General features: G+C 58.4%; 9 protein-coding genes across 9 annotated transcripts; 2 read left to right on the plus strand and 7 right to left on the minus strand.

Annotated features, from left to right (window-relative positions):
- Positions 1–241: 241 nt before the first annotated feature.
- JDV02_003500 (uncharacterized protein) lies at positions 242–727 on the minus strand (the record flags this gene model as incomplete). The annotated part of the gene is made up of 1 exon (XM_047984631.1): positions 242–727. The coding sequence occupies one exon, from the start codon at positions 725–727 to the stop codon at positions 242–244; it is 486 nt and encodes a 161-aa protein (XP_047840605.1).
- Positions 728–854: 127 nt separating this feature from the next.
- JDV02_003501 (uncharacterized protein) lies at positions 855–1,523 on the minus strand (the record flags this gene model as incomplete). Its single annotated transcript, XM_047984632.1, has 1 exon — positions 855–1,523. The coding sequence occupies one exon, from the start codon at positions 1,521–1,523 to the stop codon at positions 855–857; it is 669 nt and encodes a 222-aa protein (XP_047840606.1).
- A 1,293-nt stretch (positions 1,524–2,816) lies between these two features.
- JDV02_003502 (uncharacterized protein) lies at positions 2,817–4,107 on the minus strand. The gene is made up of 3 exons (XM_047984633.1): positions 3,571–4,107; positions 3,172–3,452; positions 2,817–3,049 (listed from the first exon to the last, which is right to left on the minus strand). Exons 1-3 carry the CDS (start codon positions 3,721–3,723, stop codon positions 2,953–2,955), a joined length of 531 nt encoding a protein of 176 aa, XP_047840607.1. The 5' UTR covers positions 3,724–4,107; the 3' UTR covers positions 2,817–2,952.
- A 1,178-nt stretch (positions 4,108–5,285) lies between these two features.
- JDV02_003503 (uncharacterized protein) lies at positions 5,286–5,606 on the plus strand (the record flags this gene model as incomplete). The annotated part of the gene is made up of 1 exon (XM_047984634.1): positions 5,286–5,606. One exon carries the CDS (start codon positions 5,286–5,288, stop codon positions 5,604–5,606), a length of 321 nt encoding a protein of 106 aa, XP_047840608.1.
- A 1,149-nt stretch (positions 5,607–6,755) lies between these two features.
- Positions 6,756–7,766, minus strand: JDV02_003504 (uncharacterized protein; the record flags this gene model as incomplete). Its single annotated transcript, XM_047984635.1, has 1 exon — positions 6,756–7,766. The coding sequence occupies one exon, from the start codon at positions 7,764–7,766 to the stop codon at positions 6,756–6,758; it is 1,011 nt and encodes a 336-aa protein (XP_047840609.1).
- Positions 7,767–13,193: 5,427 nt separating this feature from the next.
- Positions 13,194–13,898, minus strand: JDV02_003505 (3-phytase; the record flags this gene model as incomplete). Its single annotated transcript, XM_047984636.1, has 1 exon — positions 13,194–13,898. One exon carries the CDS (start codon positions 13,896–13,898, stop codon positions 13,194–13,196), a length of 705 nt encoding a protein of 234 aa, XP_047840610.1.
- Positions 13,899–13,969: 71 nt separating this feature from the next.
- On the minus strand, positions 13,970–14,557 carry JDV02_003506 (3-phytase; the record flags this gene model as incomplete). Its single annotated transcript, XM_047984637.1, has 1 exon — positions 13,970–14,557. One exon carries the CDS (start codon positions 14,555–14,557, stop codon positions 13,970–13,972), a length of 588 nt encoding a protein of 195 aa, XP_047840611.1.
- A 4,318-nt stretch (positions 14,558–18,875) lies between these two features.
- Positions 18,876–19,282, plus strand: JDV02_003507 (uncharacterized protein; the record flags this gene model as incomplete). The annotated part of the gene is made up of 2 exons (XM_047984638.1): positions 18,876–19,035; positions 19,167–19,282. 2 exons carry the CDS (start codon positions 18,876–18,878, stop codon positions 19,280–19,282), a joined length of 276 nt encoding a protein of 91 aa, XP_047840612.1.
- A 254-nt stretch (positions 19,283–19,536) lies between these two features.
- On the minus strand, positions 19,537–23,078 carry JDV02_003508 (uncharacterized protein). The gene is made up of 4 exons (XM_047984639.1): positions 22,787–23,078; positions 21,586–22,712; positions 21,288–21,535; positions 19,537–21,235 (listed from the first exon to the last, which is right to left on the minus strand). The coding sequence occupies exons 1-4, from the start codon at positions 22,930–22,932 to the stop codon at positions 19,748–19,750; spliced, it is 3,009 nt and encodes a 1,002-aa protein (XP_047840613.1). The 5' UTR covers positions 22,933–23,078; the 3' UTR covers positions 19,537–19,747.
- Between the last annotated feature and the right edge of the window lie 2,405 nt (positions 23,079–25,483).

The following is a 25,483-nucleotide window of genomic DNA, read 5'->3' on the forward strand; positions in this document are numbered from 1 at the left end:
TTGTTGGCGCCCACTCATCCACCCTTCTCTGCCCGCCCTCTATCAGCTGGGAGCGCCGAACTGAGCGCGGTGGCGCAACCCAACGCACGCAGCGGACTAGTAGTCGTAGTTCAGTAGTAGTAGTCGTAGAAGTCGTAGTAGTTGGTGGTGGTGGTAGCGTCATGGACGTGGGCTGACGGACGGAGGGTTCGGACGGCCATGCGCCGCCGTTGGAAGCGGCATCTCGACAGCATCATGGCCGTCACACGCCGTAAAACAGGATCCAGTCCTCCATGCAAATCTCGGTCGGGCTCATGTACGGGAGCGCAATGTCCTTGTGGCCGTGCCGCACCCAGTAGCCCGCGCGGTGCGCGCAGCCGTCCAGCGGCCGCCAGTACCGCTCCAGACAGCCGCCGTAGCAGGCCTGCTCGACGACGGCGCCGGCCTCCTTTGCGCGCCGGCGCCGCGGGCCGTACATGGAGCTGGGGATGGCGATGGAGCAGTCGCGCACGTGCGGGCCTAGGCGCCGCACCATGCCGTCGAGCGGGCGCATGATGGCCTCCTCGGCCGTCTGGAAGGCCGCCTGCGTCGGGTTGGGCATGCCCCAGCGCTCGGGTCGCGGGTTGCGCCACTGCACCGTCAGGTGAAGGCTTTCGGCGCGCGGGAACATGCTGGGGACGCCGTCGAGGAACTGCGGGAACGTGAGGCTGCCGTACCGCGAGTCCAGCAGGGGCGGCGGGCAGTCCATCTCCCAGAGCAGCTCCGCGCTGGTGATGGTGAGGCGCCGCTGCGGCAGGAGGAACCGGTCAACGTGGCAGAGCAGCGCCTTGCTGGCCGTGTGGACGGTGTTGGTCGCGTAGAGCACCTCGATGCCCTCAATGTACCTGGACTGCCGGGTCAGCAAGGCTGCTAGACAAGCATGGGTAGACACGCACGCACGCTTGACGACAGGTCAGCAGCCAGCCCATGGCACCGATGAAGCACTTGGCCGGATACTCGCCCGGCCATAGCTGGCACATGCCCTTGCCGACGGCGCCAAAGCGGCACAGATCCTGCGACGGCTGCACGCGGTGTCCCGGGGGCCCAGGCGTAGGCGGGTTTCGATGGCACACGGAACCGTGCCACACCCACTGCTTGCCCGACTTGCCTCCCAGACGCGCCTCGTGGGACTCTTTGACGTCCCAGATGGGGATGCCGCAGTGCCCAACGTCACCGGTCGGGGACGGGCGTTCCGAGGCGGGCGCCTCGTAAAGCAGATCCATGTGCACCGTCTGGCCGCCAAACGCCTCGATGAGGATCTGGCGGCGGACCTCGGGGGGCAGCTTCCGGAAGAAGGGGCTTTCGGCGACGGCAAACCCAGGGTGCGGGACGACGTCTTCGCATGACGGCGTGGGCGTGATGGGGCGCGGCCGTTGGACAGGCAGGACGGGCAAGGCGGGCGGGTCATCGGTTGTCTTGCCACGCCGGCGGTTGATCCAGCGCGACGACGCAGCAAAGGGCGACTTGAGCATGCTGCTCAGGCGAGGAGAAGACGGCGTGGCCATTTCGACGGACGACGTTGCAGGCAATGGTGGGCAACGGGCTGCAGGGCGGCAGGCAGTCAATCAGGGAGGCGTCTGGTTGGTCCCGTCTAGCTGTCGTGTCCGGTTGCTGCTATCGTCTCGTCTCGTCCGGTCTCGGGAGTCGTGGACGTCAGCCGCGGGGCAACAGGGAATGTTTTTGGTTAGCGAGGACGGCGCGGCATCGTGTCTGGACCGGCGGTGAGGGCGCTCCAAGTTTCTTGAGCCGAGGAGGTAGGTTGGATGAGCAAAGATGGAGCAGCACGGTCGCGGGCGCATGAGACGGCAGGTCCAGCAGGTTCATGGAAGTGGGATGGAGTGACTGGATGAGGTGGACGCCGTAGCTTAGTAGACGCCCGCTGGCACGATCCAGCAGGGCATCGAGGGCCCAGCATAAGTTACGAAGTACGTCCCATCGCGGAGGCACCGAGCACTAACGGCGGGCGCAGCCTGCTGGTACCTACGCTAAGCCCTGGAGAAAAGCGGGACGGCTGCGGCGTCGTCCCCCTGTCGGGACTCTGGGGGCTGCCGAGTCTCAGCTGCGCCAGGGCCTGGGCCTGTGATACAGCGTCCTCCTGTCAATGCGGTCCTCACACCACCCCGAGGGAGGGAGCCTCAAGAGGGCGGGCGAGGGCGGGCATATATGCCGGACCCGTGGCTGCGAGATGATGCATCGATTGATCCGTGGATGCATCGGTGGACAGCATGGATGGGCTCATCAGGCCGTCCCAGCTTGTAGATTCCCTTCATAGGGCAAGTCCAACGAATAAGGAAGGTGTTCGGAGAGCCCGTCCGCCCGTGACACCTCAGGGGGCACTCAATCTCAGCGCATCTATCCAATGGATCGATCCATGCGTCTCGCTCCACCACTGAAGCCCTGCCCGGGGCTGCGCCGCAGCGGGAAACAGCGGGCACAGCGGGCGCCGCCGACGCCAGTAACTTGGCACGCTGCGACGTGCTGCAGTCTGGGGATGCTTCTGCAAGACGCCATTCGCCTGCGCGGCTCGGCAGGAGGGTTTCACCGCATGGCGATATTGATGAATAGCAGAAGCGCAGTTCGTCGTTGCCGCCTCAGCCATTAGCTACGGGTTTCCCCGATATACTCCAACAACAAGGAGCTTTTTGCTGGCGCGTTTCGACTCCTCCTCCAAGAGACAGGTCGGGTTTGGTGACGACGACATTTATGCATATGCATTCAGGGCAATGCCGGCCCTGGTTCCATGCAACGTCGGAGCAATCACATGATGTACGGTAATGGCATGGCATCGTCGGGAGGTTGATGGGCTGGGAACGTCCCCATGTATCATTTTCTTCAGTTGTAGCCAGCCTCGAGAAAAGACCAGCAGACCCAACTGCCCGGGTGGTCGTGGAGAGGTGGCTGCTGCCTCGTGTCCTGTAAAGCAAAGACGCGATATCATTGCGACTCCGCCTGCGCCTGCGCCCTCCTCCTCGTCCTCCTCCGTCGGCCGCAGTCGACGCACGAAAAGACACATAGCGCAATGTGAAGCGCCCTACACGCGCAAGCAAGTCAGTATGGACAAGAGAGCGGGGGAACGAGCTTGCCAGTTTGCCGAGGTCGTCGGCGGCCGGTAAAGACAGACAAAGAGAATGGGAGAAAAAAAGAGAGACTCACGCCACAGCCATGGGCATCATCCACGCCGCGAGCACAAAGTCGGACGCCTCCCGCCGGTTTCTCTCCTCGCGGTCGCATTCCTTCTGGGACCTGTCCGAGTCGCAGTGGTGCTCGACGAAGCCCACCGACGACAGCCACACCAGCGTCGGCACGACGGCGCAGATGACGGCGGTCAAGAAGTCGAGGCCGCAGAGGGCGCCTTCGGAGCAGCGGGCGACGTGTCGCCGGGCATCGGCGAGGGCGACAACTTCGACGACATCAATGGGGAGGGCTAACAGGGACTGGCCAGCCAGCGATCCACGTCAGTCATTCATCAGTCAATCGGTCGGTCGGTCGTGCAAGGCATCCTGCTCAATCTCTCGAGACTGAAGCCGGGCCCTCACAACAAGCCACACGTACCGCGACAAACGCCCCCGACACGGCCTTGCCGTAGCCGTACCGTGTCGTCGCGTACAGTGCGGTGACAAACGTGGCGAGGCTCAGCGCAACGCAGGTGGCTCGGAGGAAGAGTTGGCTGAAGGCGTACACGGTAGGGACGCGGGGGCGAGCCATGGCGACCGGCTGGCTACCTCTGCGCTGCCTCTGCCGCGATTTTTTTGTTCTGGAACCCGGATCTCGTTTGAAGCCAAAGGAAAACGAAGAGTCATGTCTTGGGATCCCCGCATGAACAGAGGAAGTGCGGCATTGTGGTCCCTCGCGCCCGTTGCCGACGAGCAAACAGCGGCTTGGGGCACCGCGGGCACCCTTTTGTCAGCCACCGTGTCGGTTCGTCGGCGAGCGACACATTGGGAGTAGCGCCTGTCGGCTGCTGGCTTTGACAACCAACTGCAAGGTTCGATTCGATGTGTCGTTGGTGCTTCGTAGCACTTCGTAGGGGGGGCACTAATAATAGATTGAGCTTGTAGTTAAGCTTACGCTACGCATTTTGGAACGCTCGTCTAGGGCAAGTATGAGACCGTTGGTAGATATCCATGCTGGCGCGGGGATGCACAGTTCGTGGCGAGTCCTGATGAACAGTTTCCTCCAAAAGGACACGCGGTAAGCCGCATGCGCTCTTGCTTAATGGTCGGGGGAGTAATCGAGGTGACGCAGCCCAGTGAATGTCCTCCACCTGCTTCTCCATCGGTTGGGACACAACGGACCGCTGTCAGTGTCGGTGTTGGTGTTGGTCCCTCCTAGCAAGTCGGACGTAACACATGTGCGCGCATCCGATCGACACGCGCGACGGATGAAGAAGACGCTGAGTCACTGCCCTCGCTGACTGACTCCGCGCGGCACAAAGACACTGAACCAGGATGCAATTAAAGTGTGTGTGTGTGTGTGTGTGTGTGTGTGTGTGTGTGTGGTCGGCCGGGGAAAAAGGGCCGTCGACTCTGCAGCGGATGCACTGCTGTGTGCGTCTTCTCCATCATCCGTCGACAATGGCATTGTCAGGCCGTCCGTCGACTTTCGACCCCACTCACAGTGCCTACCGTCCTTCTTTCTGCCTCAGTCCCCAGGCACCAACTCCAGCCCCACCTTTCTTCACCCCACAGGGAAACAAAACTTTCCCACTTCGTTTCTCTCTTCTCATTCCCTCTTTTCTTCTTTCTTCTCCATATTGAACAACGCAAAACAATCAACGTCCACGTCCCCCCTCTCCCGATGTAAAAGTCGAAATGGCCCGAGGCTCGGGCGTTTACGCGCCCTCGACGCCCACGACTGCGATTTTCACGGGGGGACTCAGGATGGAGAAGGAAAGAATCGCGAACAATCTTGGGTGCGGTGCTCTCCGGAATTCTCTTTCCGGTGGGGAGGATCGCAATGATTGAACGTACATGCTATGCTTGATGCCCGCCTTTTTCACTCTGTACGGACCCGTCTGTTCACTGCTTTGGTCGCTTTGCGAGGCTTCGCATTCGCCTGTCTCGTTGTTGCGCGCACGCCCTCTCATCCCGCTCGCGTACGTACCTAGATGCTTGCATGCCGGGTGCCGACACGGCCATTGTCCCATCCGTCCATCCGTCCGTCCGTCCACGTCCATCTGACGGCGCGGGGGTCAAGATGTGGCCCGCTGCTACCTGCCCCAGGCGTTCGTCGGACGTCGGACAAATGTATGGCTTGGCCCCCATCGCATGCCACCGATTACCGTCTTGCCGTGTGGTGTGTCTGTGCCTGTTCTGCCTTCGCCCTTGTTGGTCTCCGTCGTGCCCACGGTCGCCCGCCACCTTTTGCATCCCACGGCAGGACTGATGAAACATGCGCGGCAAACGGCGTGTATACAGCGAATCTACGACAAATTCACGCAGACCATCCGTGCCCCCCCCCTTCGGCGGGGAGGCGTCGTTTGGGTTCTCCTCCCGTTCTCCCGCGACACCACTGACACGGGTTTCGCTACAGAATCTCACACTGCATGTACAAGAGCACAAAACACCAACAACAACAAGGGACAATAGATGAATAACGAGGCATGCATCCGTCGCAGTCATGATACACACAGAGAGCCAACTCGGAGAAACAATAGAGGAGTGACGACGAAGCACACATTGGCACCCATTGCAGTAGCAGTCGCAGCCATGATACACACAGAGAGTCAACTTGAACCCCCTAACAGGGCGAGAGTGTGAGACTATGTGACCGTATCGTACATCCGCGTCCTTTGAATCGGCACACGAGTCATGAATAAAAAGGACGCTGCATCACAGCTCTTTCCCGTCGAGCCGGCAAACCCACGTTTTCCCAGAGTTGGGGGGCCCCTTGAGCCCCAAGGCAATCTCGTAGGCACCCTCCTCCTCGTCCTCCAGTTGGTAGAATCAACGCCCAGTGCGCCGCCAGAAATGCCTTCCCGTCCGTCCGCTATGTCGTTGAAAAAGAAAACATACACGCACTCATGTCCCGAGGGAAAAACCCCCCCATTCCAGTGAGGGGCTTCCTGGGGTGTCGTATGCGCGCGCATATGGTGTAAAATCAACGTGCCGTGGTATCTTAATGGAGATCAAAATGACGGCCCGCCGTAGTGAATCATGTACACATGTCGATGAGAGAGGCATCAACGTTCCTCGCCGTCCATGATAATGGGACGACGCGGAGATGAAGAAAACAAAGGTGAAGAGAAAAAGGCACCGCGAATTTTCCATCGCGGCACCCAGTGTTGGCCCTGTGGATGGGGGTGCCCAAGCCATCTCATGTCGACCATCGGGGTCCTTTGTGTGCTCTCTTTTGATGGTTTTTGTTTTTGTTGTTTGTGTGTGTTGTTTTGTTGGGATTTTTGTTTTCCGTCCCCCGTTCGGACTGGAGTCAAATCTCCAGAGGCATCGCGTCAGGCGCCCCCCTCCCCCTTTTCCTCTCATATCAAGGCGCTGCAGAAAGAAGAGAAGTGTATATGTGCAAATGTATCGTCGGCTCAGCCCTTGTCATGTACAAAGCCGAGAGCCAAGCTCAGCCTCGAGGCTGGACGATGAGGTTGGGTAAATATAAACAGAACGGCGAAGCTTGCTCGTCGTCCGTGAAATGATGAATTACGCCTGCAGGGCCATGGTGTCGCAAACGCAGAGAGAGAGAAAAGAGGGGGCGGAAACCCAGCCGCGTAACGTTCGGAGACGCCTTTACATCTCCATGACCTCGCGGGCAAAGTTGTGGATGGTCTCGAGGGCGCCGTGCTCGTCGCGCTTGGCGAGGTCCTCGCCGCCGATGGCGTTGAGGACGGCCTCGGCGACGCGCTTGGCCTTGCGGCAGGGCTGGCCGGGGCGTCTGCACCAGCGCTTGTCGGCCTCGTGAAGCTCCGTCAGGTCGGCGATGGAGCGGCGGCAGGGCTGTCCGGGGCGGCGGCACCAGGGGTCGGCCTCGGCCTCGGGGGAGCGCTTGACCTCCTCCTCCATGCCGAGATCGCGGACGTACTGCTCGGGGTTGCCGGTGGAGCGGGCGACGAGCTGGATGAGGTCGGCGACGGCGCGCTTGGCGCTCCAGGCGGCTCCTCCGACGGCGTTGCTCACATCGGGGCCAGGGGTACGCTTGCAGGGCTGGCCGGGGCGGCGGCACCAGGGCTCAGGCTCGGGGTCGCGAGCGACGATTTCGCCCTCGGAGCGGACCACGTTGGCCAGCGTCTCAATGACATTGTCGACGGGCTCGCGGGCGACCAGGTCGGCCACGGGGGCGGCAGTACGCTTGCAGGGCTGGCCCGGGCGAGTGCACCAGGGGGCGGGCTCGGGGACGCGGGCGACGAGCGTGGGCTCGGCACGCTTGCAAGGCTGGCCGGGACGAGTGCACCACGGGTCGGGCTGGCGCTTGCAGGGCTGTCCGGGGCGGCGGCACCAAGGATCGGCCTCGGCCTCAGCCTCGGGCTCGGGCTCCGGCTGCGGCTCCGGCTCGGCCTCGCGGGGAGCCATGGTCGGCTCGGGGAATCGCTTGCAGGGCTGGCCCGGGCGGGTGCACCATGGGTCAGGATCGGCCTCGGCGACGCGAGGAGCGAGGGTAGGTCCGGCAAAGGCATTTCGCTTGCAGGGCTGGCCGGGGCGACGGCACCACGGGTCGGCTTCCGCCTCGCGGGGATCGATGGCTGGCGAGGCGATGACGCCAGTGGCGAGGATCGCCGCCACAGCGGTGATGGACAGTCTCATGTCGGGCAGTGAGTCGTTGTCGTCGAATCGACTTTGTGTAATGTGTGTGCTTGGTTGTCCTTACACTTGGGATGGGTGATCAAGGGCTTTGGTGTTGATGAGAGGGGACAAGACGAGACGAGACGAGAGCAGATGATGGGACAGGGTGCGTTATATCTCTGCCCAAAGGGCCAGGGGTCTGGATGAGTCCGGACCCGAGATGTTGGGAATCGTCAGATATCGAAAAGGGCTTGCTCAGGCGAAAGAGAAGAAGGCCGGGGAGAGGGCGTGCGTGCAGAGCGGGCGTTTCTCATCCTAGGGAGGGGCCGGCGACATACTAGCCAGATGCTTGCTCGCTTGCAGTGGCCGCCTTTATTGATCCATGCCTAGTCAATAACGTCGGGCCCTTGTTCAGAAGCCCAGAACAAAAGGCGAGGAGGCGAGCAGGGTGGAGGCGACAAACAAGTTGGGCAAAAGAGGAGGGATAATTAGTTCCGTAGCTGCAAGCCGCGCGCGCGAGCGAGTACGCGCGCGCACACACTTGCATGCAGAAGCGTTTGGAGGGAGCCTTGTATCTCGTTGGTGGCGAGACGGAAAGTGTGCCACGATGGCCGTGGTCCGTCTCCGAGGCGCGAATGTTGTGTGTGTTTGCCCACCTGCTTGTTGAGACCTCAAGACTCCAGTCGCTCCTTCTTTCCCCCCCTCTTCCCTATCCATCCATCCATCCATCCGACTGTCCATGCATGGCCCGCCCACCACGCGAGACGAGACACAGCATGTTCCCTTTCCCCTCCCTTGGTACACACGGACACACATGCAAGTGAGGAGGCGTGGACGCGGCACGAACTGGTCGGACCCGTGAATGTCATGCTCGAGCAGGAGCCACACCCCCTTCCGACGCTTGATCGAGACAGATCTCTCGAAAACGTCTGGTATCAAAGGTGGAGGAGGGAGGGGGTGCGTGAAGGGGACGGGCAAAGGGGGTGGGTGGGTGGCCCATGTGCTTTCTCGGGAGTCAATCTCGACAGGTACAGACAGCATAATAAGCGGCTGTCATCAGATGCCTGGCAAGCCACGCCACCTGGGCGGCCGGGAACATGGGCTCCGAGCGGCTCCCCGGAGGAGACGGCTCGCGCCTCGGAATTCACGGGTAAAATACAGTCCATAGCTTGTTCACGAGATCAGCCGCTGAGTAAAAAGGCAGATCGGCAGGGGAGCACGGCGCATGGAGGGACACGGGAGGGAGACGCGGGAGTCACGAGGGTCGAGGCCGAGACACTTACGTGATGGTCTACGACCGGCGGGCAAAATGGCATTGATCGCCAATGGCATGGCAATAGAAGTCAGTTGCAGAGCCCATCCGTGGACGCAAGTGTATGAGGTCCAGACACGCCGTGGCATCAAGGTGCATGCGCGCGTGCGTGCGGGCCGGCGGGCGTGAAGCAAGCGTCGTCGTCGTCGTCGTCGAGCGACGGGATGGGATGTCGTGTCGTTTGTCAGCCGGTAGGTAGGTAGTAGGGTAAATACTGTAGGTGCTGTAGGTACCAAGGTGGTGGGTTGTCGTCGACTTAGACGCAATTGTCTTATTGAGGCTCTATTGATCACCGAATCGGGAAGTGGGCGTCTTTCAGCCTTAGCGCGGGCGCCACAGGGCCGCTGGCCGCCAATGGGTGTGTGGGTGCAGATGGGTTTTGATGCCGGCAAGCAGCGATGACGACGGGTGACACTCCGGTGTTGGAAGCCAGTGTGGGTTGTTGACGGACGGACCTGAAACCTGATGAGGAAAAGACGCAGTCGGCTGCATTGTGTTGGCCCTCGTCAGCTGGCTCTCAGCTCAACTGTCAATCCCATCATCATCAGCCAGCCCTGCCTAACGAGTATTCTGAGTGTAAGTGTAAGTTAATAAGTGTAACCCATCACACGTGCTAAAATAAATAGCATTATTAGCTTGTGTTACCACCTACGAATCACAGTAGTACAAAGTGCGTGCTGCATCATCGCCCTTGCTGATGCCGGGACTCCATGTCGCCACGAGAGCCTCAGCAAGCAAGCCAGCAAGCAACCACCAGCACCAGCAGCAATAGCTCCAGTTCATTCCCCCGACCCACGCCCGCCCGGACCAGGGTACGTGCGTGTGCAGTGGTGGCGCCCTGCAGCCACCCCCTACTTGCGGGGGAAAAGGAAAAGTTGGGGAAAAAAGGGGGGGGTGGGCTGGCCCACGGGGCGTCTGCAGATGAGGCCATCGTCGCCATGCGTTCGCCCTTTTGCCCCCAACAAGGTGCGGTTCGCCCTCCACTCAAGGGTCCAGTCGTGTTGGTTTGGCGTCGTCGACGGCGCGCCACACGCAAGCGAACAAGCGCGCGCCCGCGTCTCCTCGAGGGGCAGCAAACAACACGCGGCCACCGTGCTGCTCTGCCCCGTCGTCGGCTGGCCCAACCGAACGGAACGCCGGCAAGGCGAGACTGGGCTGGCTAGCCCCATCGGCTTACGTTGCGTGTGGGAGCGTCTATTGGGAGCATGAAACATGAGTCGTACGTACTTTGATGAGAGATCATACATGACTTAAACTTCACTGACGATGACCAAAATACCACGATTTCCCACCGTGGAACCCCCTCGGCCGAGCTGAGCAGTAGACTGAGGCATTCTATGGTCTTACACGAACGGGACACTCACGGTGCCGGCAAGGGACCAAACAACGCTGGTAGACACGCAGGCACAACATTGCCGATGTCACCGGGGGATCCGACGACGAGTCGAGAACCTCACTGTGTGCGCACAACCAACCTAACGTAGAATACATACCAACTTACTGCGCAACTGCGCCCGCAAAATTCTGCACACAAACATGTGCCTGCCCAGCCCCAACCCCAACCCCAAACCCCAAAGCCGTATCGTCACCAGAGCCCTGCATGTCCCCATCTAGTCTGTCGTTCGTCCTGCGGCCCTCTGGAGAGAGAGAGAGTCGCTCGCCCGCATGCATGAGAATAAGGCAAGCGAGCGCCACAGCTCTATTCAGCCCCGTATGGGGAAACACTGAAGAACCCTCGAGAGAGAGCCGGGCCACCACGGCGTCCGTGCTCGGGTGGGCGCCGCCGCCACCCAGCGCCCTCCCAGAGCACAGGCACAGGGCACTACGGCACGCCTCCCAGCCACGGTCCTTTCCTGCACACTCTAGGGGAGGCAAGGGGGCGTGTGTGCGGCGTTTCCGCGGTTCTGGTTAGCAGAGGGGGGGGGGCGGAAGCACGTGTTTTTGTTCCAGGGCGGCAAACATACATCAATTGTGCGTTATAGTTGGCGATGGACCATGGACTGTCACCCGCGGCTTCTTGTTAGTCTCATTGCGTCCCTAAGAGGGTCCGAAATAAACAGCTCAAGCTTGGACGGCATGTAAGTAGAGTACCGACAGACGAATGTCTGGTTTATGGGCGCTCGGGTCATCAGACTGGAGCATAGGACAGACGAAAATTTCGCCTGGCCGTCTATAGATTCGACGTCGTCGGTCCCAGAGTGACATGTTCACGTTATTGTCGAGCTCAATATTGTAGCCTACAAGAGGCTGGATCTAGTAAGTTGGTTCACATGGAACGAGAGTGACATGCTCTCAACAACAGCAGCGGGCCGCCGAAGCGAGAGCCAAAGCACATCACCTCGATCCCTGCACGTCGCAGCGCTCTCTTCATCTCCAACGGATCCTAGTTACTGTTCCACATAACCACGCGTCTAAAAAAAAAAAGTCGCAAGTGAGGGTTATAATCGTGAATAGACCCGATTATGGTTATACAGCAATAGAGGGTAAATCTTGCTCAGGAAATCCAACACCATCATGCGTTTGTAACCCCTCTGCCGAGGGTTGGAGCAAACGCACGCCGCAATGATCACATAGCATGCCCAGCGGGGGAGCCTCGGCGACCAGACCTCATAGGCCCATCTATTGCCAACTCCCTGCATTTTTCACGGCGTGTCCGGTATTGAAAGCGCAGTTTCCCAGACGCCCTTGCAGCCGTCCGTCCCTCAAGGAAGCTAGCTAGCAACACAGGGCATTTTGCTTGTGCATGGTCCGCGCCTCGCCTATGAGGCGTTTGCAGCATGCTGCAAGTTCTGCTGCAAGTTCTGGCCCCCATGGCGAGGGACATGGACCTGCCCGTGAATGCGAGGGTATCCGGGGATGGCAGGGCCCTTAGCTCAGGTTCAACTGTGCTGGCAGCTGCTGCCGCACTTCTGGAGGCGCCCAGCACTTGGTCCTCGTGGGCTCGCCTTTGCTCCTTGTTGGCGCCGCCACTATTCCTCCTTGCTTTTGCTCTTCTTCCTATTCTAGTACTGTAGCATTCGACTGTTCTTTTTGCCTTGCTGCAGGTGGAGAGCTTGTCCGTCGGCTTCTTCTTGGTGGCGTGGCTTTCTCTCAGGGCATGCTGGGTCGAACGAGCTTGGTAGGCTTCATTATGGGATATCAAAGACGACAGGTGTAGGGTTAATGAAGGAGCCCTCTCCAAACCCTGCTCGTTTCTACAACATCATCAACTCGAAGACATACCCGTATAGATGTGGAAGTGATCAACGTAATCATTGCATGTCGTGTTGTCGCGGCTTCGCGTGACTGGTTTGCTGATCTTGCCTCAGCCCTGAAGAAGCTGCGCTCACCCGTGCGTTCCGGGAGTTGGAAACTTGACGTGGACGACACGCCACCCTAGACCACACATGTCCATGATCATTTAATTCGCAATGGGCTTCGTGGAGCGGATATGGGCTGTAGGTCTTCTCATGCCGATCGGGTCATAAGGCAACCCGACGAAGCGCCACAGCCAGTGATGATGAGGTAAGACTGGATTCGAATACCTCATAAATTAACGATCCGTCCTTCATAGATCTCACTCAACCGTGTGAAGTGATTACCACTGCAAAAAAAGTCCAACCGCTCATTTGCGATTCACCAGACGACTAACAACCCATGTTGGTCAAGACCTCGGCACTCATACACTCTTCAAGTATCCTTAGGATGCCCCCTCCAGTGAGCTTTCCTCCACTTTCACCATCTAGCTTCATGTACCGTGAGCATCGCGTAGTTTGAAACATGTATAATGAATTCACGCATGTACAGTAGTACGGCACCGCTAGCGATGCCGCTCTGCGCAGGCATCAAAACCAGGGGGCGTCAATTTTCGCAACCCTGACGACCACACCAGACGACTCCACGTCGGGTCGGAGCACCGGAGCAGGCCGAGTGGGCAGCGTCCCAAGGCCGTGTCTCTCAACCCCGGGTGGCACAACGCTCTGAGCAAGAGCGGGCTCGTGCCGCGCGCGAACGGCGAACGTGCCGCCCAAACGGGATGAAAGCGCACGGCCTGTGCGTTTGAGAGACCCCGAGATCACCGCGCACAGCCGAAAAGCCGGTTTCCCCACAGGAGTACGTATGTACGTAGTAGTACGAAGTACGTACGTACGTACATCTCACCGGCCGGTGTGGACCGGTGACGATGATGAGGGCCGGTCTACGGACGGATCAACAAGTTGGCCGTGGTGATATTTCCCGTGTCGTGCCGACGTCCGCGGATCCCAGTCAGCGTCCACGTCGTCGAGCAGCCGCAGCTGCTTCAACTGCTGTGCCCCCAGTATCTTGCTCAAGCTTGTCATCTTGAAGCTCGCCAAGTTGCTGGTCGAGCCGTTGGGAAGCTGATTCGCATCGTCGTGCGTTGCGATGATGCCGAATGGGAACTCGGGACTGAGCGCGGTGCCTACGGCCGCGACGCCGTCCGTGTTGCTCACCGCGTTGACTTTACCGTCCGACGCCTCCACGAGAGTAAAAGTCGTCACATATTCGTGCGGCGGTGCCCGGCGGTAGACGCTGTATGCGCTCACCCCTTGGCAGGACACGATGATGAAGCCCTTCTGACTATCTGATCCTGCAACCAGCCTCACTCCTTCGACGTCGCCGTAGAGATTGCCATCGTCGGCGACCTTGGCCACCACGGTGCCCACGGCCTGCGAGTCAGACTCATCATCAGGCTCGGCGTCGTAGATGCGAAGGCGTGTCTGGGCATGTTTGACGACGACGGGGATCGTACTTGGTGTTGGGCTGTATCCCGAGTGTCTCCAACACGCCGTCCAACGAAGTGACGCCAAACCCAGTAGCGCCTTGCTTCGAGTCCATCGCATAGACGATGACACCCTGCGGGTACAGCGACGTTGATGCCTGGCAAATGTCGGGGCCTTGCACCTCAATACCGTCATGGCCTGATAGCGTCAATGTCCAGCTTCTCGCCCTGCTGATCTGTGCGCACCAGCAGCTGCACGGCTTGACGCTTGCCAAAGAGGAACAAATACTGGTGGTTCCCCGTCGTCCTGCACTTCCACGAGGACAGCGCGGACCAGTCGCCGAGCTGTTCGCTCTGCGCATCGCGCACGGGCGTCAGCGAGGGAAGCGCGAACGCAAGCATGATCGAGTCAGGCTGGGCAATGGTGATGGCGCGGTCTTTGCCGCTGCCGCCAACGCCTAAGCCTACGCCTACGCCATACACCGAGGTGGCGAGCTTGGTGCGGACGACGGCGGCCGACGCGTGCTCGCGAAGAGTGCTGCCAGGCAGCGGCGGCGGAGATTCGAGACTGTACGCACGGATGCCGCCAGTGTCTGGTCCGGCATCGTTGCCTAGCAGAAGAGGCTCGCGATCGGAGTAAAAGGTCGCCGTCCAGTCCGACGCGACGACGGTGTCGGTCATGGCCGTGACGTTGACGACGACGACAGTGGTGGGCGCGCCGTGGGTTGCCCACACGTGGAGCACCACAGCGAAAGCGGCTACCAAGACGGCGAGGGCCATGATTCCTGGTGCTCTACGCAAGAGTTGTGCTTGAGGCCCTGGCGGGAACGTCGTGTCGTCATCCGATTCGTATTGTCGCTACAATTTATTACTTTTCTCGTTGACATGAGCGAGCGATGCTGGGATGAGTTTCGACCGAGTTGTGGTCACGAAACGAATTGTGCCCTTTCGAATTTGATCCGGGCCGTCCCGGCAACGCAATTCATCTCGGAAATTTCTGCCATCCACGCTTCTTCCCGCTCTGTGCATCTAGACTTCATCAAAAGGGGTCCTCCAAGCATGTGTTGTGGGGGTCCCTGGATCGACCCATCGCACATCAACAGCTCCCTGTTATCTTGTGCTACCCTTCTGCTCAGCTCACTGATAACAAGCTGTTGTCCATCAGAAAAGGACCGGATTCTCAGCCTGACCTGTTGATGGCTTTGCTGTAGAGCACATATCGGCAACCCTGCGGCATGTTTCACTTGCACAACATAACCCTGCTTTTGCTTCCCGCAGAAAGGACCAATTCTACAATGTTGATCACTCCCGCGTTGCATCCCAGCGCAAGGAGCAAGTCCATTTGGCATGTGAAGACGTGTTTTCTTTTGTTCGGGCCCCCAGTTTCGTCTTGCCTTGGCCTGGCTCGTGCGACTGTTGCAGGGCCAAACCCTCCGGTGGAAAGACAGCTGACGCCCCGCGCTGTACCACCCCCTCCCCCACGATCTAGATCCATCATGGCACCACCCCCCTCCCTGGCGCGTGGTCGTGGCGTCAAAGCCTCCCGTTTCGCTACGGCCAGGCATCCAGCCTCACCAGAAGCCGGCTGCTTTGAAATCGGCGCCCCAGCCAGCCACAGCGCCATCAAATTTCGGTACGGCAGTTCGTCCCTACTAACTTACTACGCTTTACTGGTACAGTGCCCCCACGCATTTCCTGCATCCCATTGTTGAGCAAGATACTGCTAGGACCGTGCTTCCCCTGCCATCAGTGTCCAGGTCAGTGTGGCTGACGGCTTTCGGGATCCGGGGTTGGGAGGGGAAATGCCTTCTTCATCAAAAACCACAGCAGCCGTCACAGAGAAGTACCATAAGATACGCCCACAATTGTCGCCTCCGTCACTCCACGAGACTTGCCTCAGCCGTCTTGCGCCGTCTCCAAACCACCATTCCTGCTTGTCCATCCGCCTTTTCATCCGTCGGAATGCGACATTACATGCAATGCAGGCATTCCAAGAGGCTTGAACGGGCTGTCCCCTAGCACATGATGCTCCTGCAGTGCAGCCTGCATCTTGCAGGCTGGCGTGGGACACCCGGACTTTGAACGCCGGCCAGGGACCCGCTCTCATCAAGGGCCGTGGAATGGACCGTGCCATGCCCGCCGCAAGGGCTTCTCGCAGAGAGCCTTTCTGAAAAGGGTGGCGGCCACTTTTACTGTATGTATGAGACAGCGGCAGCCCTGCGAATCGTGACTTCGCATGGTCCATGTGGAAAGGTACGTCAAGCCTAACGCGATCGAGGGAAGTGGAAGTGATAGATGGTTTGACTACAGTAGCTTCATGTTGTTGGCTCAATGCGCACGCAGGACTCGGTGGTGCATCGGTCTCTTTCTCTTCCTAACCCTTTTCCAACACTCTGGGCGCAGGGCACAAAACGCCTTATCACGGACGTGAGATGGTGACCCTTGCTTCCCTCTGTTGTGATGTGAAAGCTGGCGAAGGCCAGCTTTCACAACAAGTTCAAATATGACGCGCAGTTCAAACCCCAGGTATTTGTCAACTATCTCGCAGGCGGACCAAATTACGTGGCAGGGGCAAGGTAACTCTGGTCGTGATCCGAGGTCGTACTCTGCAATTTGTCAATATCCGTTTCCCTCACCACTTCCCGGAAGGGGACAGCGAGGCAAGAACGGGAACTGCGCCCTGGATATCTCTCTGAAGGCAGTCGCCATAAGCTTGTAGTACCTAGTAACCGGAGCTGCCCGACCTCAGGGGGCGTCTCTGTAGGGGGTAGCAACGCGCTGTCATACTGAAAGTGCGCCCGGCCACCGTGCCGCCCAAGACGTTTGGCCCTATCAGTCCTGGACGCCTGAAAGGCTGGCTGGCCTGATCTCTTACCATCTTGTCGTAGGGAGCAGGCCGAGGCTACCAGCCACTGTGAATGGTACGTACACGACAGCCCCAAATGTGATCGTGGCAAGATCCTACCATGCCAACATGCACATAATCTCACCACCTGCTTGACACTCGACAGGAGCTTTGTGGGGGGTTGCCCACAGGTCTGCCAGTCCTGCCACATGCGGGTCCTTCATTTCTAAAAGATGCAGGGGCAGGCTGATGATACTGCTGCTAGTGTTGTGCTGAGCCGTCTTGGCAACAAATAACGCGGAGAACAACTCAACAAAATACGATGCTTGAATGCTACCCTCGGCCCGCGGGCCCCTTGTTATGCTCCGCGATGCTTGCTTATACCCAAGAATGTTGCACGCTTGCCAGGCGGATGTAGACATTGCAGAGCTGAACAGTAACTAGTTATGTAGTAGACGGGACGATGCGGAAAGCAAGTCCACCTTGTCCCCGAGCCGCCTTAATAGATGTCCGCGGAATCGAGCCCGCGTTTCCCAATGGGGCATGACAAACGTCAAGCCTGCATCGCCAGGGAGCCCATGCATGTCTCACCTGGTCGTTTCCGCGTTCTGATTCGGTGTCTTGTTATCGACGCTGCCGTTCGCAACCGGACTCTCCGCGCTGAATCGCCCACACACGACATTGCCGGCTACCACCCGCAAGGATCGCGAACGACTAATAATTTACGGCCCGGAAGCCGGCCCGCGCGATCGCGGCGGAAGCGCCGATGCAAAGCATTAGCATGGGTAGGGGTCCCTGTACGGAAGTGGGGAGCAGGGACGACGACGCGGGTGGGAAAGGAGGCGGCGGGTGACGGCGGCCGCCCGACGCTCCGAACCTTCTTCGCGTGACGATATAGCAACGAAGACATGCGCTGCGACCCCAACCCAGCGCAAGCACGAGAGTGGAAAGCGGCCATCGCCAAACCGGCAGCGCTCCCGCGAGCGGCCCACGGACACTGCCGCGTTCGTTCAAACGTCAGCGACAGTGGCAGCCAAAGGGTATCAGTGCGCGGTATCATTACGCGAAGAGGGTTCTGTAGCAAGGGCAGACAGCCTTGCTTTTTTTTGATGCGGTCCGGTTGCCTAGTTGCGTATGTATGCTCATCCTTAAAACTACAAGCTAGCTAGTTGCCTCTAAAATAAAGGATGAGGCGAAGGAGCTGCGCGTAACTATTGACGCTTATGGATAGGGGGGATATCGCTCTCACATCAAACGGATTGCTTTCTCCAAATCTCGACTACACAATGACAGAACTTCCTCATTCTAATGTATGGTAAAACTAGTGGGGTCTCTCCTAACCCCTAATAAGAGATACTTCCTACGAGGTCTGTTCCTGCAGCGGGCTTATGCCTTCACTTTGGCTGTCCTAGAGGACCGCAAACCCCGTAGACCGGATATTCGGCCGCAGTCAACATGAAGAAAAGGGCTTTGTTGATGGTGCTCAGTCTGACCATGCAGCGAGCTCAATATGCCGTGCTTCATATGCCCGTTGCAACATCAAGGGACGACTTCCAGTCTGGTCGTTTGCCGGCCGCCCGGTCCACCCCTTACCATTGCCTTTGTCTGTCTTGGGCCCGCGAAATGCAGTCAGTTCAGCTCAACTCGGTCAAATCATGTGAGCTGACGGTGCTATACCATACGGCAGACAAAAGCGTCGTCGGGCCATCATCTCCGCAAGTTATCACCAGGCTACATCAAGGTAGTGGGAGCGACAGGGCATGCGACAAGTTCGCCAAAGAGGCGAGGCCAACAAGCCCGGTCTGGCTGAACACCAAGGTAGCATCGCAATGCATCATCGGTGGAGTGCGGCACGAGCGGGTCCAGCTGCTATCACGGCGGAAATGGGTCGGAGATGGCCCTCCGAAGCACAAGGCGAGGAAATTCATGATTTGTTCGCCAGCGTTATGTTAGGGGGGGTGAGTTGATGTCAGGCAACGCCGACGCGAAGTGAGCTGAAACTGTCACTCGCTGGCCATGGAGGCTCATCTCACAAGCAAAAGTCAGAGCCTCGAGCCGAGGCGGCTTACACGACCGGCTCGCGGCTTAGGAAGAAACCACGAGGCATACACCAGGCACATAGCACATCTCAACGGCAAGTATAAGTACAGACCGCGTTTCTCTCCGACATCAGCTACTCTTCTTTCAACACCCTTCATACACCAACACTCACACTTCCTCAAACAAAGCCTCGGAACAACCACAACCACAACCATGAAGCTCCTCGCCGTCACCGCCCTCTTCCTCGGTGCCGTCATGGCCGTCCCCACCAACCCCCATGACGGCTACAACGCCTGCCCCCACGGTCTCTTCTCCGTCGAGCAGTGCTGCGCCATCAACGTCCTGGGCGTCGCTAACCTTGACTGCGACTCTCGTGAGCTCTCCTAAATCCTAATTCTCTTCCTCTCTAGTCGTCGTCTTCTTCTTCTTCTTCTTCTTCTTCTTCTTCTTCTTTGGCTTCCACTTTTGGGCATTGCATGATGCTGATTCTCCCTTCCCTGATAGCAACCGAGTATCCTCGTGATGCCGATCACTTCCGCGAGGTTTGCTCCAAGAGGGGCAAGTTTGCCCGCTGCTGTGTGCTTCCAGTGGTACGTACGTTTTGTTTCATGAGCTTTTAGTATTGGCCGCCCCAGGATGATCTGTCATCGATCAGAACAACGCAAGCGCTAACACATCTGGGGATTGCAAGGCTGGCCAAGGCGTCCTTTGCGTCCAGCCTGCCGGCGCCTGAGCTGGGCAATGAATCTATGGGTCGACGCGCTTCGAGCCTCATTCTATACATGCAAATGGTGTGCTTGGCATCTTTGTTGCTGTTGTGTGTTGTGGGAACGGACGTTGCAAAGTTACGAAGGCAAGACACCTCATCAACTCTCCCTCGGCAAGTCTGGGAACTGTAAATTGATGGGTGTCAAACGCTGTACTAAATCAAATTTTCGTACCATCTGCGATATCTCTCAACGCGCTCGTGCGCCCTCCTTGTGCCAATCTGAGACTAATAACGAACGCCTGATTTTTTACCCCCATGATATGATCCGCCTCGGTCCCAAACGCCGAGCTGGCCCAACTCCCTCCCCAACTGGTCGCTAGATGTAAAACATCGTGTCTCTGAGTCTCTCGTGTACCCTGATATCGTCGCTGGCGCCGCCAAAGCCGCCCGCGCTCTCCGCCACGGACGCGTTGCTCGATCCTTCAAACAGGCTCGACAGGTAGCATCTGGCCCTCTCGCAGAGGATGTCCGCATAGTACGCCGGCGTGCAGATGCTCACCGCCTTGGTTGCGCGTCCAAAGGTGTAGCACATGTTTTGCGTCAGCTCTTGCAGCTCGTCTGCGGCGGCTGCCTCGGATGTGGCACGGGCGTGCCTCGCGCGGAAGATCTCGTCCAGCACGACGACGTAGTGCGCTGGCCGCGCAGTACCCTGAAGGGCGGTGTGTGCCTGGAGAAAGAAGTCCCAGCTTCTGCCCTCGGTCACGCCGCGATCGACAACCGTACCGGGCTTGGTGTTGCCGGAACGGTCCATGTCAGCCTCCGAGGTTGGGTAGAAGCGTGTGTGGTGTCGCTTCCCGACAATGACGACCGTCATGCGAGGCAGTCCCTTCTTCTGCGTGTCGACCGGGTACACTTCCTTGCAGGCAGCACGAAGGAGCGGCAGTTCCTCACTAAGAACAAGCTGATACTGCCCCTCTGAGACGCCGTCGCGATACACGAGTATGTTTTCAGGAAGCGACGCGTTCTTGCCTTTGGTGCGCCAGAGCTTGAGACGAGACAGGAGCATCTCTTTGAGGTCCCCCACCATTTCTTGTCGTCTCTCGGGCTGGATCCTCAAGACGGCCGGCCACTGCCCCATGGCCTTGTCGACGCTGGCAACCATGCCGGCAATGCTGGGAGCCGAAAAGGAGGATCCCGGAGACGGGTGAGTGACGTCGATGCCGACAACCATGGTTTTGCCCTCTGCAATCAAGTCGTTCCGCATGGGCTCCACGATCTGGTTGCTGCCGCCGAGCTTGAGATTGAACTTGAGGGCCTCGTTGCGGAAATACTGGTCTTGACCGCCAGGCTTGGCAAGCTTCTTGCCGACGCAGCAGATGGTCTGGATGCCGTACCTCACATCACCGAGATGCTTGATGCGGTTATAGAGAGGAATTGGGCCGGCTGGCAGCACCACGAAGAGGAGCTCCAGGTCTTTCGCAGCGCCTTGGAGAATCGCGTCAAGCGCCGGGTCCTCTTCGTCGCGAAGGGCCAAGCGCTTCAGCGGCAGCACGGGCGCGCTCGCGGCAATGCCCGTGTCTCGCAGGACGGCGTGGAACTTCTTCATGATGTCCGTGAGGCTTTCCAGAGTGAATTTGTGAGCACCGCCGTACATGGCATCAGGGAGATCAATGTACAAGCACGACCACTTCCCAAGGGCCATGCTAGTGTTGAACTTGAGGGCTGGGCCGCCGTGAGGAACCATGTTCCAGCCTCCAGCCATCATTTGTGCCTTTTGGTTGGACTTGTACAGCACTCTCGGGCTGGCCAGAACGCGACCGTGAACGGTAACGAGGTCTGAGCCAACCGTGATACCAAACGATGCCTGTGAGCGGTCAGTGTGTTGAAGCAAGAGCTTTGATGAATGTGGCGCGTACTAGCAATGGGTTGGTGGTAGGAGAAAGGCCAGCCGTGCTGAGACCCTGCGCGACGATGGATGTTGCATTATCTGCCGGCCGACGGACGGCGAACCTGATCATGTTTTGCGTCTGACCAGGATCGAGTTTCGTCTGTGCCGCCTGACCGGGGAGAACAGAACAGACCTGGGCAGGAAGGTAGGAAGGCCTTTCGCGCGTGCCGACGTTGACGACCGGCAGGGCAGGGTTGGCGATTTTGATGTTGTGCGCTATTCAACGGTTAGCTATGCAAACATAGCTGGGTCGAGGGCGATTTTACTCTTCAAGAAGAAATCGTAAACGGAGATGTAGCATCCTCCAGATGAAGCCTTCTCCTGACTGGCTTTACCGCCCTTGCCTCCTTTCTTCGCGCCGGCGGGGGAAGAGGATGTCGCGGGCTGAGCATCGAGCCAAAACTCAACGCCCTTGGCCCCCGCGCCATAAGCTTGCACTCGGGGTGGATGCGGCAGGCCTTGGCCATCGCGGGGGCCTGCTAAAGAAATAATGGTCTTGACGCGTGGAATGACTTGGCCCTGTCGGTTCCTCTTTTCACGGAGATGCGTCGTCGCGACGCGGAGCTTCTTCAGCGTGCGCTCCAGCTTGGGCAGCCCACGAGCCGAGCCAAACGTCAGCATGAAGCGGTCAAGCGGGCCCGCTTGGTAGAATGCCCCGTGGCTGACGTTGACGTTGACGAGCACGCGGGCCGTGGCCGCGCGGACACTGGCATAGAAACCGCGGATAGCGGTGAGACAGCCGCCGAGGTCGAGCTGATCCGAGGCGGCCGCGTTCATGGCAAACGTCTTGGACGACCCGATGGTGGCGAGGTTGCCAGCCGACTTGGCGTAGTGATTGAGGAAGATGTTGAAGGCCTGAATCATGGGCAGCTTGGTGTCGTGATTCATGTTTGTCGACATGCTCGTCGACGTGACGTACTCGATGAGCTCGGAAGCGGATAGGACGTTGGTGCGCTGCAGCGTGACCGCGTAGACGGTGGCGTTTTCCGCCGCTTCATCCTCGCCTTCCTCGCGGTATGGGATTTGGACGACCTGATCAGGGAACTCGCGACGAGATATGAGGGTCGACCTAAAGTCAGTGACGACGTCTTCTCGGACGGCATCCAACGCCGCCGACTGCAGCAAGAGGCGCACGACCTGGGTCGTCTTCCTCTTCGGAGCGGTAGGCTGGATGGAAACGTCATAGCGATACAGGACGAGCTTCGTGGAGACGTCAAAGGTAACGTAGTTGCTCCAGAGAACCACGGCCTTGCCCTTTGTGCCGTATCCGGGTCGTACGGGAAAGGCCTCCTTGAGCTGGAGGCGGTCGAGGCTGAGGCCCTTTCTGCTCGCCTGGATGGCGTCCTCGGCGCGGGTGACTATCGCATCGGGAGCACGGAGTCCTCCAGGAGATCTGACCACGGACCGAAGATTGCCCTACTATTAGTCTTGCGAGGGCCATGAGGATGGCAGCAGGGCCCTACGTACCTGAAGACGGTTGGTGGAGGGGCACCGCCTCCGCGGCCGTAGCCACCGCGAGGAGCTCCGCCGCCACGAGAGCCTCCCCCGCGGGGGCCACCACGACCGCGGGGGCCACCACGACCGCGGTGGTCGAAGCCGCCGCGAAAAGACATGCTGGGGCTGTCCCTTGGATGTTTGTTCTGATGCAGGTATCAACACGGGATCGCTGTGGAAGCCGTTGAGGTTAAAGGTGCGCTAAAGAACAGCGACCGAAGTGGCGCTGTGGGGTGATGAGGGGAACAAAAAGGCTGGAAAACTACGTAATGCAAGATGGATGTGAGTGGAGTGGGGGGCTGTTGTGGAGGTGATGAAGGAGGAAGAAGATGGACGAGGGGCACCGCACCGAGTGGCAAGTTACAAACCCCCAGGTCGAAGAGAGTTGCACAACTACCTATAGTAGTGGTAGTGCATGCCTGATGAGGTGCAAATCGCAGGCCGCCCGCCGCATCATGCGGCTCTGCGAGAAAGTGCACTGTATCAGTCGTCGCGATGTGCAACAAGTCGCCGACCCCCTGCATCTGCATCACTGCAGTCTGCCTGCCTCTGGATGCCGTGCGACTACACAGTGGCGGTGTGCACCTTCACTGCCTCCCCTCCGAGCCTGTCAACAAACTATGAGGGTTGCCTCCGTGGAACAAGAAGGTGGCTATGATGAACAGGCCCGCCGGTGTGCACCGGACAACCAGCAGGTGCGACAGGAGGGAGAGGATGCAGCAGTCATTCACACACTCGCTGTGCATGCATGGTGAGTAAGGATGCACCATCTGGTGCTCAGCCAACAGACAAACGCGCGTTTGCCCATGAAACCTGCGACCTGTTCGTTTAGGCCTCTTCCCTTCCACGGCATGCATGTATGAAGTATACTGTACGAGGTTGGGTTTGGCGGTCCCTGTTGGACGCAAGCGATGTTCTCGCGACATCCTGTATGCCAGACGCCAGCTCGACACAACTACCTGAACACGGACGATGGAAAGCGTCCGAGTCTGACATCTACTCGTCGCGGGTGTGCGTCCCACTGTCCCCAAACTCTATCGCGGTTTCACTGGTAGGATAGCAGGCAGGTAGGCAAGGCAGTGCCTTGATTGTACCCTGAATGCTACGGTAACACCTGCCTCATGCCCCAACGCCTGGTCAGTAATCCTGTAAATGTTAACGCGGGGTAAGCAGCGATGTATTTCCGAGCACTTTTGCAGTTACTTCCAAGGGCAATTCCTCTGTTATAAATGGTGTAATGACCGCACGATATAGCAACCTGTCTACTATATGCGAAAGGTAGATCTTTCCCTCTGGGTTGTCACAGAGACATGATAAACCCTCCACCGTAACATTGATCGCCCGCTTCGATGTCACGTTCACATCGGCACTCAGTGGCTAAGATCTCAAACTGGGAGCCTCCATGAAAGCCCCGCGATTTGCCTGGACCAGGCCGACGTTTCCGGTTGGTTCGCAAGTCGCACGGCCTTCTCGCTGCCGACACATGCAGCAAGCAGAGGCTATGCATCTGGCACCTCTTAGCAGCCTTATAATGGGGTCCATAGAAGGAGAGCCGCAAGCCAAGAAAAACTTGCTCTATCCATCATTGTTTGGCTCATTACTCGTTAGCCACTTCTCCAGCAAGCATTTCCGACATGGCGACTTGTCATCTTGACGGCAATCCAGACATGTACGGGCTGGGCATCCGTGTTGGATTCTACTTGCAATGGCTGAGCCTGGTCCTTGCTGATGCTCTTGACGTCCACGGCGAAAACGCTGCCATCCGATACGCTAATACGTCTTTTGTTGTTGCCGAGTTTCTCGCCATCATCATTCAGATATCACGAGCGACAATTGAGCCAATCGACATCTACATCGTGCTTCTGCTCTGTTTTGGATCATTCCTATTTCTCGTACCGCTTTGGTTATGGCGAATCCTTACCCGCTTCAATCCTATTCTTGATCCCACCCGGTGGCGGTCTATAGAGCCGAGCACCTTCGACAATCAGTTGAACTACTTGCTTCTCATTGCGGTATCTTCTTTTCAAATATGGTTCTGGGCAACTGCGACCAGCGAGGGAACTGCAGACTGCCCCATTTACGGCTTCATCTTCGCCAAAATACCATTGGACAACACGCCATTCCGTGCAGTCAACTTATTACTATACTCATGTCTACTTCTCATAGCCGCATCGTCTTATATTGTGCTGGCGAAACCTCGCAAGATTCTCAAACACAAGGGCACGGATACATTAATGGAGGACCTCCCTGATAGTACTGAAGGCGACTGCGAAAGCACGAGTAGCGCCACCAGCAACGGACACGCATCTCGCGGCGCGAAAGATAAGTACGCTGCCCTCTCAAGTCGCCCACCACCGCCACAGGGAAACTAATAAAGTCAAGGGCGGTTTTATTACGAAGTCTCTATAGCGCGTCGGAACTCGCAGTCGGCACGGTAATCATCGCCGCGTCAGAGCTCACAATACGCTGGAATCGGATCCCGAATATGGCTTCTCTAGATTCAGCCGGCCAAACAATCCCTCTTGTCATCGGCTTGCTGGTCATCATTCGCGTTGTCTACGCCTACTGGCAAAAGGACTCAATAACATCTGCCAGCAATGAATCTAATGGCATATCTATACCCAGCGGTCGAGTCTCTAATGGAGTTATAGCTTTGCCGGGCCCCGCAGG

The sequence above is a fragment of the Purpureocillium takamizusanense genome, chromosome 2, assembly GCF_022605165.1.
Source record: "Purpureocillium takamizusanense chromosome 2, complete sequence".
Lineage (NCBI taxonomy): Eukaryota > Fungi > Ascomycota > Sordariomycetes > Hypocreales > Ophiocordycipitaceae > Purpureocillium > Purpureocillium takamizusanense.

Coding starts and splice junctions, on each gene's coding strand:
- JDV02_003502 (XM_047984633.1), bottom strand. CDS start 3,723: ATGGCTCGCCCCCGCGTCCCTACCGTGTACGCCTTCAGCCAACTCTTC. Junction 3,453..3,570: donor TGTCGGGGGCGTTTGTCGCG/GTACGTGTGGCT, acceptor CTGGCTGGCCAG/TCCCTGTTAGCCCTCCCCAT. Junction 3,050..3,171: donor ATGATGCCCATGGCTGTGGC/GTGAGTCTCTCT, acceptor TTGCGCGTGTAG/GGCGCTTCACATTGCGCTAT.
- JDV02_003508 (XM_047984639.1), bottom strand. CDS start 22,932: ATGTCTTTTCGCGGCGGCTTCGACCACCGCGGTCGTGGTGGCCCCCGC. Junction 22,713..22,786: donor CCTCCACCAACCGTCTTCAG/GTACGTAGGGCC, acceptor GTCCGTGGTCAG/ATCTCCTGGAGGACTCCGTG. Junction 21,536..21,585: donor TTACGATTTCTTCTTGAAGA/GTAAAATCGCCC, acceptor ACCGTTGAATAG/CGCACAACATCAAAATCGCC.